At 25.9% G+C, this 17,297-nt stretch overlaps 1 protein-coding gene across 1 annotated transcript; it reads left to right on the forward strand.

Moving 5' to 3' along the window:
• Nucleotides 1–2,512: 2,512 nt before the first annotated feature.
• LOC107171802 (uncharacterized) lies at nt 2,513–15,941 on the forward strand. Its single transcript, XM_015522089.2, has 3 exons — nt 2,513–2,649; nt 4,371–4,452; nt 8,660–15,941. Exon 3 carries the CDS (start codon nt 8,788–8,790, stop codon nt 12,211–12,213), a length of 3,426 nt encoding a protein of 1,141 aa, XP_015377575.1. The 5' UTR covers nt 2,513–2,649; nt 4,371–4,452; nt 8,660–8,787; the 3' UTR covers nt 12,214–15,941.
• Nucleotides 15,942–17,297: the final 1,356 nt, after the last annotated feature.

The raw sequence follows: 17,297 nt of genomic DNA on the forward strand, positions 1-17,297 counted from the left end.
ATTTAAATTAAAAATTAAAAATATACATAAATTTATTTATTTCAAGATAGCATGTAGTTCATACTGCAACATATACATTTAAAAAATAATCACCCTGTACAAAGTATATACATTATACTATACTTATACATATCTAGGGTGTAAGACATAAATTAATTGATTTCAAGATAATATTCTCAAAATATTATGTTATTTTTATTCAATGTACATTATAATATTTAAAATTTTATTTTTATATATGAATACGTACAATAAAGTATGATCAATTTTACTGTGTTAAAAATTTTAAATTAATTAATATATAACTTGTATTTATAATTATATATATATATATATATATATATGTATACAAATACAATATGACCAATGTTTAAAAATTTTGAATAATACTTTAAATTTTATTTTTTTATATTTTTAATTATAATAATTTTTTATATATTTGACCAATGTGTAAAAAAATTTTTAATAATACCTAATTTAATAATTTAATTTTAATGGTTATATATTTAATTATTGTAATTTGTCTGTTTTTTCCGGTGGATTATTTTTCCCGTGGCTTTTTTTCTGACTACCGATAATTTTATCTAAGAACAGTAAGAACCTTGAAAATTCTGGCAGTTCTGTTATATTAAAATCATTAAAAGTATGCACCATTTATTTTTTTTTGGGGGGGGGGGGTGGGGGTCATATTGACTAACCTAACCGGACCCCCCTCCCCCTTTGGGGATGCCCCTGACGCTATTTCGTAAGCAATCGGGTAATTATTAAGAATCAGGTAAAATCGTACGCAATCATGTTAACCTTCACCCTCTCAGAAGCAATGATTGGAAACGATACAAATAAAAGAATCGAAGAATCTGAACCTTTTAGGTCAGCGGTTCCGAACCTTTTTAGTTTTTCTGATCACCAATAATGTAAAAAAAAAAAAAACATTTATGCCCAGTGCCCACTTACCTAATATATAGGTTTACAATATAAACACAAATAAAACAATAGAAGTGATAAAATCATGTAAAAATCTTGATGTTGATTCATGTTAAAATTGTCTGGCCCTTATTTGCATCGACTAGCATTTGCAGCCTATAGGTTGGGAATCGCTATTTTAGATTTTTAATCGTGGGTGGAACCCATATTATTTAATACTTAAAATGTTAAACAGGACCCTTTTTAATGTACAAGAAATTTTCTGGGTCTTGGAGGTTTTTATCCGTTCTAAAAAATAAATGAACTTATTATTTGAATCGGGTGTTGACATTAAATAAATAATTATTTTTCATAGAAATATTTTTGTGTTATATGATTATAGTAGGTATTTGTAAGTTGTAACTCAAATTATTCGTATTATACGACGAAAATGTTGAAATAGTTACGTGTTTCTTCATGAATATTTACGAAATACCTACAAATTATAGAATTGTGGTAGGTACCTATTTATAATTAATCTTTCCAAATAAAAGGTAATTTTTATATAAATGCATTTTTAAGAACCGGTGAGTACTTAAATTTACCGAAACCAGAATCGGAACCGATTATTTTTATTCTTAAAAATCGAACCGGATCCAGAACAGAGAAATCTAAAGTCTAGACTCTAATCCTTGCTAACAAAGTAACAAGTGCCATACAGTAGGTGTAGGTATACAATATACATACATTATACGTTATGTATTTACAGTGATTATATTGATGAAAAAAAAGATTAGCCTGCTGCTAATGATCATACTGCAGTTATCAAAATCTCTATATGTTAGATGCATTGATTAAGATAGTCTGATTATATTATAAATCAACCTTGGCCCGTATGGTGTGAGATATTAGTACCTATACGGGCTATATTACATTAGTTATCAATATTATGTGTTTCGGAGCCCAATAAAATTGTAGACTATTATTGTACTCGGGCATCGAATGTCGATTTTCTCAGGGGCAATTAATACTGACAAATGACGTTACCTAACATTATGTATGTAGATAGTACATTATTTATGGCATTATATAGTAGCTACTTGCTAGTAAAGTAGTAAATATATGTACTAATGTACTATGTTTATAATGTATATAGTAGAAAAGTATACATTTACAAATAATAATTGTCATAGATGATTTTAGTGGGGGGGAGGTCATTTTTGTGTTCTAAGTAGGTATATTATGAATTATAATAATTGTATTAGACATAGGTAACCGTTAATTGTGAACTAAAAGTCGATAATATTACGTAAGGTAATTAAAAGAAATTGGTGGGTGTCAAAATTATGCGTGGAGGTGTCTGATTTCATGAGTAAAATTTTGGAATTAGGACGTCACTGAGTATATTATAGTTTATGTACATCCATTGAAAAGTTTAGTTTACTTAATCAATGGTACAGCGCAGCCGTGCAATATATTTTAGTTGTGACTAAAATTCATGTCGTAACGGTGCGTGAAAAACGTTTCGCATCGGCACTCCGATTGAATACGTCAGCTGGCGCTCGTCGAATGTTATCAATTTGGCGGCCTTCTCACCCGGCTAGAAATTTCCAAACAATGTTATCGTTGTATCCATTGTCCAAACTTTTAAAGTTTTTTTTCCGTTTACTAGTTTTTTTTAATCGGGTTTCCAAACAATTTTTTCCACGGATAGCCCCAAGACAACCGCTGTCTCAAAGGAAGAAGGTGAGTCGCTGCATGTTAAGTGTTTGTTTGTCAACTGTTCAACATGTCGCTTACGTTTTCAAAACGAGAAATTCGATGAAACTGCACAGACATTTTGTTATTTTATTTATGTTTTTCCACTGAATAACGATTGTGTTGCATAGTGTTTAAGAAATAATATAAATCGTGTAGTATCAGAAAAGCATCATGTAAGCCTGAGTCATGATGTTGCTAAATATTATGTACCATGTCTCATTTTGACTTAGCTCCTGCCATAGTGTACCTCTTTAGTTCGACTTTTATCAATAAGAGATTATACCTTTCAAAGATTTAATTATTAATTTGAAATTTATATCATAACATTAATAAAACAACTGGAAATTTTGTATTGATAAAAAAATCTGTCCAATAAACTTAACCCTAAAAAAAAAGGCCTACAGATAAACTAAATAACTATATAATTCCATTGAAATTATCAAAAAAATACCTAGGTTTATATTAGACAGGTTAATCAAACTATACCAAGCACAAATTCAAGAAACTAAACTCATCTCCATTTCAAAATTTCCTCAATCCTATTATAAAATTTATAGTTTCAAGAATAAAATACTTATTTACAAAACAATCTTCAGATCAGTATGATTATGCCATATAACATCCAAATAAAGAACCCTATTAAACGAGTAAACATTTATCCTATATGAATCTCAATCTACTGCCTTAAGAATTACCTCTTAAAATTCTAGTTACTAATTAACTACTATTTTAAAGTTATGTTACCATATAGCGTTTTTTCATGTTCATTGTACCACTTATTTTATATTAATATTGTTTATAGTTTATGTTTAACAGAAAAATATAGCTATTTTTACAGAATAAAAAATCTTAAAATAACTACTTTGTAATGTACACTTATATAACTACTCACTATTTATGTTTTACTATAATTTATTTACACTATTTTGTAAAGAAAACAATTTTAAGCTAATCATTAATTTATAAAATTAATTCCTTAAAAATAAGTCAAAAATATTTCATTAATTCTGTAATAAAATCTACACATTAAATTATTTAATTTAATCATTTAGAAGTAATCCAAATATAAGGCAGTTTCTACTTATTTTCACCTTACCCTTTTAAATAAAATAATAATATTTGAACAGTTTTGTAGTTTTGATTGAAATTCTTATTTAGATTTTAATTAATTATCATTGTTATATCTACCACAAATAAATAATAAAAATTATTAAATAATTAACATTAATTGACTAATTGGTAAAATATTTTGTAAATTATATGATTTATATCAGTAATATTTATTATAGTACATAATGTTTGAGAAAATCCATAAAAATAGCAAATAAATTCTTAATTACCAAAACAGCTGTATAAATCATAAATAAGCAAAAAAAATATTGTAAATTACATCAAATAAGTGTGCAATATATTTTTATTTTACTGTTAGTATTCTTAAATTTTTCAAAAGAAATAATAAATTACATTAATGCTATTATCTACAAGTAATCTTGATCGTAAATAACTAGGGTGTGGATTTGTATATGATTGTATATTTTTGATTTTTCACAGTTAATTCAAAAACATTTAATTTTAAAATTTGAGAATACTTAATGAGTAATTAATTTCTTAACATATAAATGGTGACTATAAATATTTGTATTAATGATTTAATTAGGTAAATGTTTTAAAATTTATTTTGTTAGTAATTTATTTTACTTTTACAGAGATTGAGAATCAATTGTTGACAACAAGTGAAAGATTTTTTTTTCTCTGAAGCAATTCTATTTATTCATTGTTTATTCAAATGTAAGTATATACATATTTTAATATAATTTAATTTTAATTTATAATAGTTCTGATAAAGACTAAGAGGCCTAAAAACCAAAATAAAAAAAAAAAAAAAATTTCAATTATGTATTTTATATGACTGCAACTTGTTTGTGCACAATCTATAATTTTTACCTGAAAAATCTGAACTTGTTTGCGCACACGATTACATTAAATGTATAACTGGTTTGCGCACACAAAAATTGTTATACTATTTTAACTCAGTTACAGATGAGCGTTGATAATCATCGATAAAGAGTACAGAAATGTAGACCAAATTAAATATGTTCAAATAATGGGAAACTGTTATTACGGAAAATAATAGATACGCTTATTATCTTAAACGTATATTCACCAATCATATTAAATTAAAATTAAAATTAACATATATTTTTAACTTGAACAAGTATTAAATATTATTTATTCACAATTATTAATAAGCAAGTATTAACATGCATTTTTAACCACACCTATGAATACATTAATAGACAGTCCTAAGTCTGTTAAGGGGAAGGAAAATGTATGTAAGTACTTTAATAATTTACTTATTAATAAACAAATATTAATATGCAAGGTATTAAACTATTAAAGTCTAAAAGGTAACTATGCGCTAACCGTGTGTATTATAGTTACGGCTCAACTGTTCTCAAAGGAGTGGTAATTTTGTGCCCAAACAAGTTGTCTTTTTAGTATTTGTGCAAACCCAGTACCTTTTGTATAAATATCCGCTAGGTATGTCAATTTTTTTTTTAAATCAATAATAAATAATAATTTGTTATTCTGTTAGTGAATGATACCAAAACTACTAAATAATATTTTTTATTATTAATAAAGCTCTTAAATTTTTTAAGTATTTTAAATAAAACTTTAAATTTAAGAATATTAATTCTGAATATCTATTATTATCTTAGAACAATATCTACTTGATATTTTAATTTTATATATATATATATAATATAGTATATATATTTCTAATTTAAATATGTTTGGAATTAAAAAAAAAAAATCTGGTAAGTGGATGTTGCTCTGCCGTACAGAATACAAAAAACGATTCTGAGCGGGGATAGTTTGTCAGTCTAGGACAGAGATTCCAAACGGTGGTCGCATTAAGGATTGGAATATTTATATATTTCAAAAATGTTAAATATTTAATTTATCTGAGGATATATTATAAATATAAAAATAAACAATGTTTTATTATGATATGGATAAAATAAATTTTATTCAGTGTTTTTGATGTAACTAAGTCTGATAGAATCTGTACATTGATGTTTGAATTTAGTTTTATCATATTTATCATTATCCATGATGATTACAAGTTTAGTGTACCAGTGACATGTCACCATTACACTGTTGGACTAAAAGTTATTGCAATAATAGTGATTACCAATAAAAAAAAACGGAGAAATAGGTAGTTTACAAGTAGGTACTGCAGTAATGGTTTGTATTAAATTTGAATTCAATGATATAATATCATTGTATATGAAAAAAAATTCTGAGCGGAGATGGTTTATCAGTCAAGGATATTTTATAGTTTAATACTATATTAATTATATTGCTACTTTTCAGAAAAATTTATGTACATATAAAATAAATCCCAAATTAATCAAATCAGATTAATTATGATACATTAACGGTACTCACTCAGTCATTTATAGTATATACAATTTATTATAAAGTATTAATATAAGTTATTAACCATTAAAACTATAATACAAAGTATACTCAGAAAGTTCAAGTAACCACAAATAATATTTTTAAATTACAACCATATTACTAAAATTGTTATTTTTGGTTATCTAATATGTATTTTCATATAAAATTTGAACTTAAAATAATTATGAAAAAGGCGGGTAAGTCGTCGATGTCGCTCTGCTGTACAGTAGGTTACAAGTGGGTTACTGTAATAGATGGAATTAAATTTGAATCCAATGATATTATATCATTGTATACGAAAAACGATTCTATGTGAAGACGGTTTATCTGTCTAGGATATATTATAGATTATTAAAAATTTTCAAATCTTAGATTTAAAAAGAAAAATTTTTATGAATTTCTAGCAATAAATAATTTATGAATTTTCGTGATTTTTATGTATGTTGTAAAAATTCAAACTTTGAATGCTTGTAAAAAAAAATTGGGACTGAATTTATTTTATTTTTCAACTTCTATTGTTAAAATGTCTGAGAAGTCTTGTATCAAATTTTCAAGCTTTTCTACCGAACAAATAAATTTTTATCGATATTTATAGAAAAAAAAAACTAAAAAAGTTGAAAAATTAAAATGTCAGTAAACAGCTCAAAACAAATCTAAATATTTTGAAAATTTTATTTAATATAGAAAATGCCTATATAAACATTCAGTGAAAATTTCAAGTATCTGCGGTCATTCGTTTTAGACTTTTAGAGTTACACCAAAATAAGAAAATCGCTAAATGTGAAATCCAGTGAAAATCCAATGTTGTAAAAATTTAAATTTCAAATGCTCATCAAAATTTAATTTGAATTTCCGGTGGACTTATTTGTGATAAAAATTGACAAACTTGTAAGGAATCTTGTATTAAATTTTCAAATCTTAGATTTAAAAAGAAATTTTTTTATGAATTTCTAGCTTTAAATAATTTGTGAATTTTCGTGATTTTTACGTATTTTGTCAAAATTCATATTACTTTGAATGCTTTAAAAAAGAATTGTGACAATGAATTTCTTTTATTTTTCAACTGCTATTGTAACAATATGTTAAGAGCCTTGTATTAAATTTTCAAGCTTTTCTGCCTAACAAATACATTTTTATCAATATTAATTTAAAAAAAACTAATTATGATCGAAAATTTCAAATGCCTGTGAATAGTTCAACTTAAGACGAAATTTTTTGAAAATTGCATGGTGGATAGAATATATTTATATAATCAATTACTATTAATAACTTATTCGGCAAAAATTTCAAGTATCTATCGTCATTTGTTTTAAAGTTATATCTAAAACCAAAATGATTTTGTCGAAAACTGATTGTGCGTAAAATTTCCCATTTTTCCCTTAATTTTTAGTTTGTTTTTCTCGATTATTTAGAAAAGTATTAAGAATTTTACACTTTTGACCCCCCAAAGTACCAACTAGATTCACTTTCTGATCGAACGAGGTACTGAAGTCAAAAATTGAAGCACTTTTACAACCCCAAAACGTGATGACAGACAAAAAAAAAAACACATCATGGTAAAATCAATACATTCATCACTCCGCTCAGGATCTAAAACAGCGGGTAAGTGTATAATGCTGATCTGTACATATAATATGCCATATTAAGATGTGTTAAAATTGAATTCAATGATATAAAATCGTTATATACGTAACTTGATTTTGAGCACAAACTTTAATTTGAACTATTCTGGCCAGCCTATAATATTATTAAAGAGGTATATCCATGATATTATATAATACTATAAAAATACGAAAATTATTACTCTGTCTGTCTAGTATGTTTTCACGGATAAACTGCTGAGCTGATTTTGATAAAAAAATTTAAGGAGCTACTTTAAAGTAGGTACCATAAACCCTAAAGAAGAACATAGGTCACTTATTTTTGTGATTGGAAGTCGACGACCGTGTTAAAACATTTTTAATGTAGAGAGAGTAAATGATTGTATGTCGTGAGTATAATTTAAGAAAGTGCTTAAGGGGGTAGCAAAGATTGTATGGGAAATATTTTTTTCATAGTTAATTTATTTTTACTATTCATATGTTATTTGACACAATTAATGGAACTCGTTTAGCTTAAACTAACATACCAAAACTACTTAAAATAATATATACAAAAGAATCCATAGAAAATAGCTAGTAAATTGTATAAAATTATGTATAGTACCTATTCTTTATTTTATATTATATTTCATGATTCACTTATACTCATATTTTTATACTACACCGTAAATAGCTGGTAGTTTCATTCAAGTACAAATAATCATTGATTGTTATTTATTTTAGTTTTTTTCCATTATATCAGAATCTAAAACTGTTTGTATGAATTTTAGATTTTTTTAATGTCACAGAATTAAAAATTTACGCGGAACATTGCTTTAAATTTTTAATCCTTAAAACATATAAAACATTTCTACTTAATTCTATTTGTTACAAAAATATAGGTATACATTAAATAATTCCATGGTTTTAACTTTTTTTTTTCATTTCAGTTATGGCATTTCAATAATGGCAATTCTATCAAAAATGAAAATGGTAAGATCTAAACTGGATCAAATTTATACCAATAAAATTTATTTTTAAGTATTAGTTTACATAAAATTAATGTTGTACTAATAAAATGGGCGATGGAAAATATAATGGTACCAATTCTCGCATGAAGAGAACTACCTATGATGAAGATAAAGCTTTCAAAGATGAACCACCTTTAAAATCACAGCGTTTATATCAACTATTTAATGATGATCAACATTTTCAAGGTCCAGTTGATTTTCAATATGAAAATACTGAAGTTACTGAACACAATTATAAAAGAATTTCAGCTACAACTGTTTATAAGAAACTACAGGTATTAGAAATTAGGGATAAACTTTTACGTGCATCTACTACGCTGCCAATTAAAGAAGTTAATGTTGATGAAATCAAACCAATGGAAGGTACTTGTCCAGATATGTGCCCAGAAAAAGAACGTCTACTGCGTATACATGGTAATATGGTTTCACAGTTTGAATGTAAAATAATTGATACAAAATTGGAACCAGTTTATGAAATGATGGTAAAACAATATGCTAGAAGTTCTGCTGACCAAGCTAATCCATTATCTCAAGAACTGAGACCAACACCTGTACTTGTAAAGACCATGCATTATATGCTTAAAAATATAATATATCCAATTGAATCTAACATTGAACAAGATTTGGCCAGTTGGTATGATTTTTGTTGGGATCGTTTACGTGCGATACGAAAAGATATTGTTCAACAAAATTTACAGAATTCGGAAGTTGTTACAATACTTGAACAAATTGGTCGTTTTCATATTGCTTGTTATGACTTGTTGCTTGGCTATTCAGGCTTTGATATCAAGTTAAACACAGAAAACTTAAATAATTGCATTCAAATGTTGATGCCTATGTATAGAGATTCAGAACATCAATGTACAAATGAACCAGAGTTTGTGTCTTATGAGTTACTTATGCATTTAGGAAATCCACAATTTCATACAGCATATGATTTATTACCAATTCATATAAAACAATCGCCTCAAGTGAGATTCTGTATTAATGCCAACACAATCTATTTACAGTCAAGTGACTGTAAAGAGTTTTTCAATTTACTGAGAAGTACGACTTTTATGAATTGTTGTATATTACAAAGAGTTATTCCAAGTATTAGATATAATAACATAAAAATGATGAATATGTCATATACAACTGTCAAAAGAGTTTATAAGCTTGAAATGGAACATTTTATGGAAAAACTATGTTTTGACGATACACAATTGGCTCAAGAGTTTTTTTCTGATATTCAGTTACAATATGATGAACGGTATGTAGACCTTTCGCGTAATATAGACATACGCGCGCCTGAGCTTAGAAGACAAAAACAGGAATTCATTATTTCTGAAAAAAGACAAAATTTAACATACTTAATATCTGGAGTAGAAAACATGCCTGATGTCATAATCACCCCAGTTCATTCAAGCTTTGATGATTATGATCGTTTTTATGATGATGCTAACAATGAAGTAAACAACAAAGATCTACACAATGAAATATCAAATTCTCAAATGGAAGAAGACACTTATCCTTCAATAAATTCAAAAGATGATGATACAAATGATCAATTATTCTCAACTACTCCAATACAAACCCCAATTTTAGAAATACCTACTTTCACTTTTGATTTGCCCAAGTTTTCATTACCTACTCAATCTCAAAAACCACTTTCCAATTTTGAAGTACAATGGAAGCCAACCCCAAAATTAAGTATTTTCCAAGATATTATTAGCACAGACAAATCAAATCTATCATCAAATTCACATGTAACAAGCAATATAACAAGTCTTCCAGTAACAATTTCTCATGATGTATTTATGAAACCTTCATGCCAAAGTAATATGAATATAAGTCCTATTCAGACACATTCTAAAGTTAATTTAAAGGAAAAACTAGATGTTACACAATCAATAGAACATCAAACTAATCTTACCAAAAAATATTTTTGCAAATGGCAAAATTATGTTAATTGTAAGAAATCTAAGTATATTGAAGATATGTTTGCACATGGTGATCTATTTCATTCAGAGTGTATTTCATCATTGTCTTCATCTCCATCATCAATGAAGTCTCTCAGTTATGTCGATGAAGTTATCGAAATTCAAGAAGAATCAAAAGAATGGTTAAATAAACAGTATATTTTGGCAGAAAAGTATTTCTATATTTGGCTACGAAAAGTTTTACGTAGAAGAAGAAAGATTGAAATTGATCCTGTATGTAGTTTGCCATGGTCAGTATTTATGCAGGTACATGGCACACCAAAAGAGACATTACCAGTTACAATAAAAGATTTAAAGTCAAAGAAACAACTAAAAATTCCAATACATCATTCATTAAAGAGCTATTATTCTACAGAATATGATATCAGCCTTCAAATGGCTAATATATTTGTCAAAAATGTTAAAGATATGAAAAAAGATGGATCTGTTGGAAAAAAGATATTTTGGAAATTGGCAGTTAATTATGGTGATACACCAGAGCCTTATTGTATAGAAAAAAAAGTACTGACTATTATTTATGGTAAATTAGGATTTAGTAACAATCAAATACAAACTATACATACTGATTGTAACTCATTTTTCATAAAAACAGTACATAGTTGTATTGGGCAATTCAACTGGACAAACAACGGTTTGAACGCAGCTCTTATTTTCACAAATACGGATAAAGAAAATGTTGAGACGTTATTTAAACGCGTTGATTCAATTTTGCAGTCAACTCCGACAGCAATTCCTTTAGTTATGATATTTTCTTCAAGGTCGAATGAAGATAGTATGAAACATTACGAATATGTTTTAGATGGGTACAAAGAAAATGAATATATTAATAATTACTCTGTTTACATGTGGGATGGACCAAAAACCATTTTAGAATCCATTGAATTTTTTTCTAAAAATTATGTAGACTTTACTCCTGGTACGCGTACAGAAAAATTATATTACAATTTACTCAATTTTTCTCAACATTTCTTTGTAAAAGTACGTAGTATATTAGCTGATGATAATCCAAACACTATTATCAAAAAATACAATCAATGCTTGGATGCTTACATTAAACGTTTGGGTAGAAGTAATCAAATATTAACAGATTTGGCACCCGACTTGGTTCCATATTACACCCAAAATCCTGATGAGTTTTCGAAACAACATTCAAACTTGAATCTGAAATATTTTGAAGATTTACTGAATAATGCACACCTATTGTCATTTGAATCATGGCCACCTAATAATGTTGATGATTTAATTGATTATGTCAAAAATATGTGTAGACTTTCAAACCGTAGATCTTGGTGTTTAGACATATTGCAAATGCTTCAGTTACATAGAAAAGCCGATTTGGAATACTGTTTATTGAATGCCAGTTGGTATGAACCAATCGAAATGTGGATTGAAGGTACATTAGAAAAGGTTTCTACTGCACAGAATGATTTCACCGTATTTTACAATGGTGACCCAATCAAGGATGTACTGAATATGATATTTCCAGACTGACAATAAATATATTCAGCTTTTATTAGTTAAAAATGACCTAAACTATTGTGAATTCATAATTTTCCATAACATATATCATATGCTTCTATATTAGCTGGTCTTAACTATTAATATTTTCAATATTAGATGTATATTTTTAAATATAATTGTTGGAGAAGCTAATTTAAATTGTTTTCACTATGTTAAGTTGACAAAGGATATTTTTGCTTAAATATAGACTTTAAATTTATTCTTATTTAAGTCCAACTTTAAAATTGTGTTTCCTTATAGCTAGAAATTATGACAATTACAATTAATTCATATCCTTAGTCAGTGGTTCTCAAGCTTTTTTGGTTCACAGCACATTATATTACATCACAAGTTTTTGCGACACTCAATACTAGTGTAATGAAATAAATTACTGTTTTTAATATTTTTTTACCAGCATAATTACAAATATCAGAAACTTCTCACGGCAGTCGATCTCTCAGCTCAGTATTGTGCCGCGACACACCGGTTGAGAACCACTGTCCTAAGTGTTGGGTAGCTTAGTATATAATAACTACCAATTGTTCAGGGTCGGGAAGTATCAAAGATATAATTGTAACTTGTATCATGATTTATCTTTTTAAAGTATCAAGTGTTATGAATCGTAAAATTTAATTTTGACTCGATGAATTTAATAAATGTAACAATGTTACATTAATATATTAATTAATAAACAATACATACAAATTACAATAAATAACTGTTAGGAAATATATTAACATTTTTAAAATAATACAAAATGTTTTATTTTTATTGTTTGACTGACATGAAATAGGCATTTAACTAAATGTCTAGGCAGATAGTGAAATTGCATAAAAATTAAAATTTTTGACTATATGCCTATGACATATATATATATATGAATAAATGTAATAAAGTTAATTAATCACCTATCATCAACCAAATGACCGAAGTGATCTATAGACGTCATACTATTTATATTGACATCAGCTAGCGGATTACTATTTTTTTTTTATATACCCCAACGTTGTTAGTGGTAGTAACTTGTACATAATATAATATAGAAATAAATAGGTACTTTATAAAATTTAAGGTTTAATATTTAATTATTCTAGTAGTCATTAGTACAAGAATCTTAAGTAATTGGTTTATACCAGTGGTTCTCAACGGGGGTGATATCGCCCCCCTGTGAGCGGTGAAGTGTCATTGGGGGGGGGGCATTGAACTGGTTTTGAGGATATGGGGAGGGGGGCCTGAACTAGTTTTGAGTGGTAGAGGGGCGGCAAACATGTTCATGCAAAAATGTTGTACATGGTGCTACCTAAAAATAATTCATACTTGATAATCCACATATAACTATCAGTTACTGATAGGTACTATATGAGCAATGCACAATAACTTATCTTTCATTGTTGACAAATTTATTATCTTACGAATTACGACTTATGTTAACAAGTGTCTAACCTAATGTCGAAAAACTTGCTAAAAACCACAAAGTTCAACCATCTCACTGAAATTGTGTCTACAAAAACAATAAAAGCAGTATAAAATAAAATTGATAAATTATTAAGTTTTTTTCAAATGTTTAATTTATTTAATTTACTAGTACTATAATTAAAAAAATATGAAAAATAAAAGATTAATTATTAGATAATTATTCAAATTTTTTTTCAAATTTTCCAAATCATCTACTTCCTTCTTATTCCTCAGCCCATACCATTAATTATAGAATTTTCATATAGGGGGGGGGCATTAAAGAATTGATTCCTACCAAAGGGGTGGTAACATAAAAAAGGTTGAGAAACACTGGTTTATACCTTTTAAATGTGAGCCCCCTTCTGCGGACAAAGTCTCCACATGTCTATGACTCCTATCTACTCTTACAGTCATACAAGTAATGATTAAACTGGAATTTGTGTTCATATAAAATATAAAATAAAATAAAGAGTGGACTCATAAAGAATTATGAATTATGAGTTTATTATTTGAATGATGTAATTTATAAATGTAGTGATGTATTAGATATAAATTTATAATGTGTATTGAATTTTTGTATTATTCAATATTTATGTCTTTATAAGTATTTATGTATTGACAGTATACCTAGTTAATTGTTAATAAAATTCAATAAATTGGAAATATTAAATATCATTGTATCATGTAACTTGTATCTTGTATATTTTCTACATTCTTAATGTATTTTGAGCCTTATATCTAGGTACATTAAATGCATGTATTATATATCATGTTTAATTGATTTGTACTTACAATAATTTTATAGTTACTAATAACTTAACAAGACTTATTATAGTTATAACCTTTTTTACTTGTATACCATTTATCATTTAATATAACTTTAATCATTGGTATTTTTGTTGTTAAAATTGTATGTTTTGCTTATATTGATATGTATGCATATCATACTATTGAATATATAAATTTATCAAAATGGGGGAAGGATACAATGGAATGGCATCCCTCCACATTTATAATTCACAGTTTTCATTGCTCCAGTTATTTATTTTGTTGAAAATAATGCATCTCCCTTAATATATATATCTTCTTCTTCTTCTTCTTGGTTTTTAAAGGCCATTAATAATAGAATTATTATCATAGTTAAGTTATAGGTGCATAAATGTGTTTCATAATACTATGAATTTGAAGCAATAATTTTTATTTTGCATTTTCCAATTAAAACTATATTTTTCTACATTAGTATTTGAAGTGCATTTTTTACACATTACTTTTACAATATTTAATGTAAATTTTTAAAAAACGGAAAAAATATTTGATCATTTATCATAAAATACATTAGTATTATCAACCACCGTTCATTAATGTTTAAAAATATTCATAACATTTTAGTTATTTTAGTCACATACTGATTTGTTTATTTAAGCAACAGTTTAATAAGTAATAATTAAATCATAAACACAATATCCATTTGTTGAAATTTTCGTTTTGTTTAAAGACAAGCTTAAAAGTATAAAAAATAAAAAATAAAAATAAATACATATTAAATTAATTTTTAATTTTTTGGTACCATACAACATCATGGTAAATGTTGGTGTATATGTCATGCATTCATTTTTAAGGTTTTTATTTTAAGCCATCAACCACTGTATAAATATTTATTCATCATTATATTATGTATATATTATAACAGGATTAGCAAACCTGAATCAAACCCCAACATTTCGTAATCAGTTTTTAAAAATTATGAGTGCAAAAAAAATTCACCAATATATTTTGTACAGTGTTTAATTTGTTAATTTCAATGTTTTATTAAAATAATATTAAGCAACATTAGCTTATATTGAGAATATTGAGTGTAACAGGAATTATTATTTTTATTAAATGCAACTATACTAAATTGAACATTCAAGAAAAATATTTTTATATATTATTGAAATTTGGTCATTCAGGATTACCACCATTGCTATATAACTAAAATATTTAAAAGTTAGTTGATTCAAAATTTTAAAAATATATTTATTATATATTATTTTTTAAACAAAATTAAAAAGGTTAAATATTTCAAGGGTAAACAAGTTTGAAAATTTTTGAAAATTTTCAAACCCAGATCATACTTTTTTATTCTAATTAAATTATAATTTATGTAAAAATTAATTTTCTTAACATATATATTAGTATATTCTATATTATTATAATTTATAATTGGTATTACTTATTAAGTGTTTGAATTGTAAAACTTGTACAACATACCTACTATTAATGTATTAATTATTGTAAAATATTGAACTGATGAAATACAAATTAAACAATTAAGTAGTAAAAATATTGTGAAGACTATGTTTATTATAAATATTTATTATAGTCCTGGTGTGTCATAAATAAAGACTGGATTTATATTCTTTTAAAATACCCAAAATATAATGCTAAAATTCTCTCAAAAATTTATAAAATATGTAAAAATATTCAATAAACATCATTATATGCTTTAATGTGCATCTTTAAACATTTTTTTCAACATTATTTTAATACTGAGGTATTAATTAGGTATTAAAAGTTGCATATTATATGGAATTATAATGGAATACTATTGCACCCTTGTAAGAGTGGTAAATATGAATATAATATAAATATAATAGTATAAAATAAACCTTTAAAACAATAAAACACGATAAAACAAAACAAATTTTTAAACAATGGTAATACTTAAATAATAATTATTTAATTGGTTTACACTTTCATAATGAAATTTCATTGAAGTAATTAGGATTACAAAATAATAATACATATATAAAATTAAATAAAATAAAATAATATTTCTTTAGTATATTTTAATTAAAAGTTGTATTAATCACTACAATTAAAAATAAATAGAAATGTTTTCTCACAATTTATGAAATATTTTAAAGTATGCTGAATGGGTTAATTATTCTCTAACCCATGAAATTTCTCAAATATGCAAAAAAAAAATTTTCTATGCAATCAGAATTGAATGAATCGTCCACATTTTTTACTCCCATAAAACTACATATACCGACCCAGTAACAATATGTAAAAACACATAAATCTGGTCTTTAGTCATAAATGATTTCTATAATGAATTATACACATAGGTCATAGAAATTTTTTGATTTTTTTTTTAAATTAATTATTTAAAATTATTAGTTAGTGCTATGGAAAAAATAAAAACGCTACGACACAGACAAAGTAATTCCCTGTGCATTGTGGAATTTTGTTAATTCTGCAATAAATATAGAAGAAGTAAAATTATCCCGCAAAATACAGTTTTTGATAAGTTATACTTTTGTAAGACAGAGACAACACATACATAATGGTATGCTGTTCTCTTAACAACTTGATTTGTTAAATGTTCTTAACATGGTTTTTACTTTTTTGGTATGTCAATATATGAATTATTGATTATATATTTATAAATTAAACTATAAACTAAATTAATGATTATATTATGATGTTGAACAAACCATTTAATACTATAATATAATATGTTTAGTTAATAATTATTTTAGAACACAGTTACCCTATGCTATAAATTATTGTATGAAATTGTATTTTGCTTTTGCCTATTCTAAAACTATTCTCAATACTAAATTTGAATTAGGTAG

The sequence above is a fragment of the Diuraphis noxia genome, unplaced genomic scaffold (assembly GCF_037042655.1).
Source record: "Diuraphis noxia isolate RWA-SAM2 unplaced genomic scaffold, SU_Dnox_SAM2 contig0001, whole genome shotgun sequence".
NCBI lineage: Eukaryota > Metazoa > Arthropoda > Insecta > Hemiptera > Aphididae > Diuraphis > Diuraphis noxia.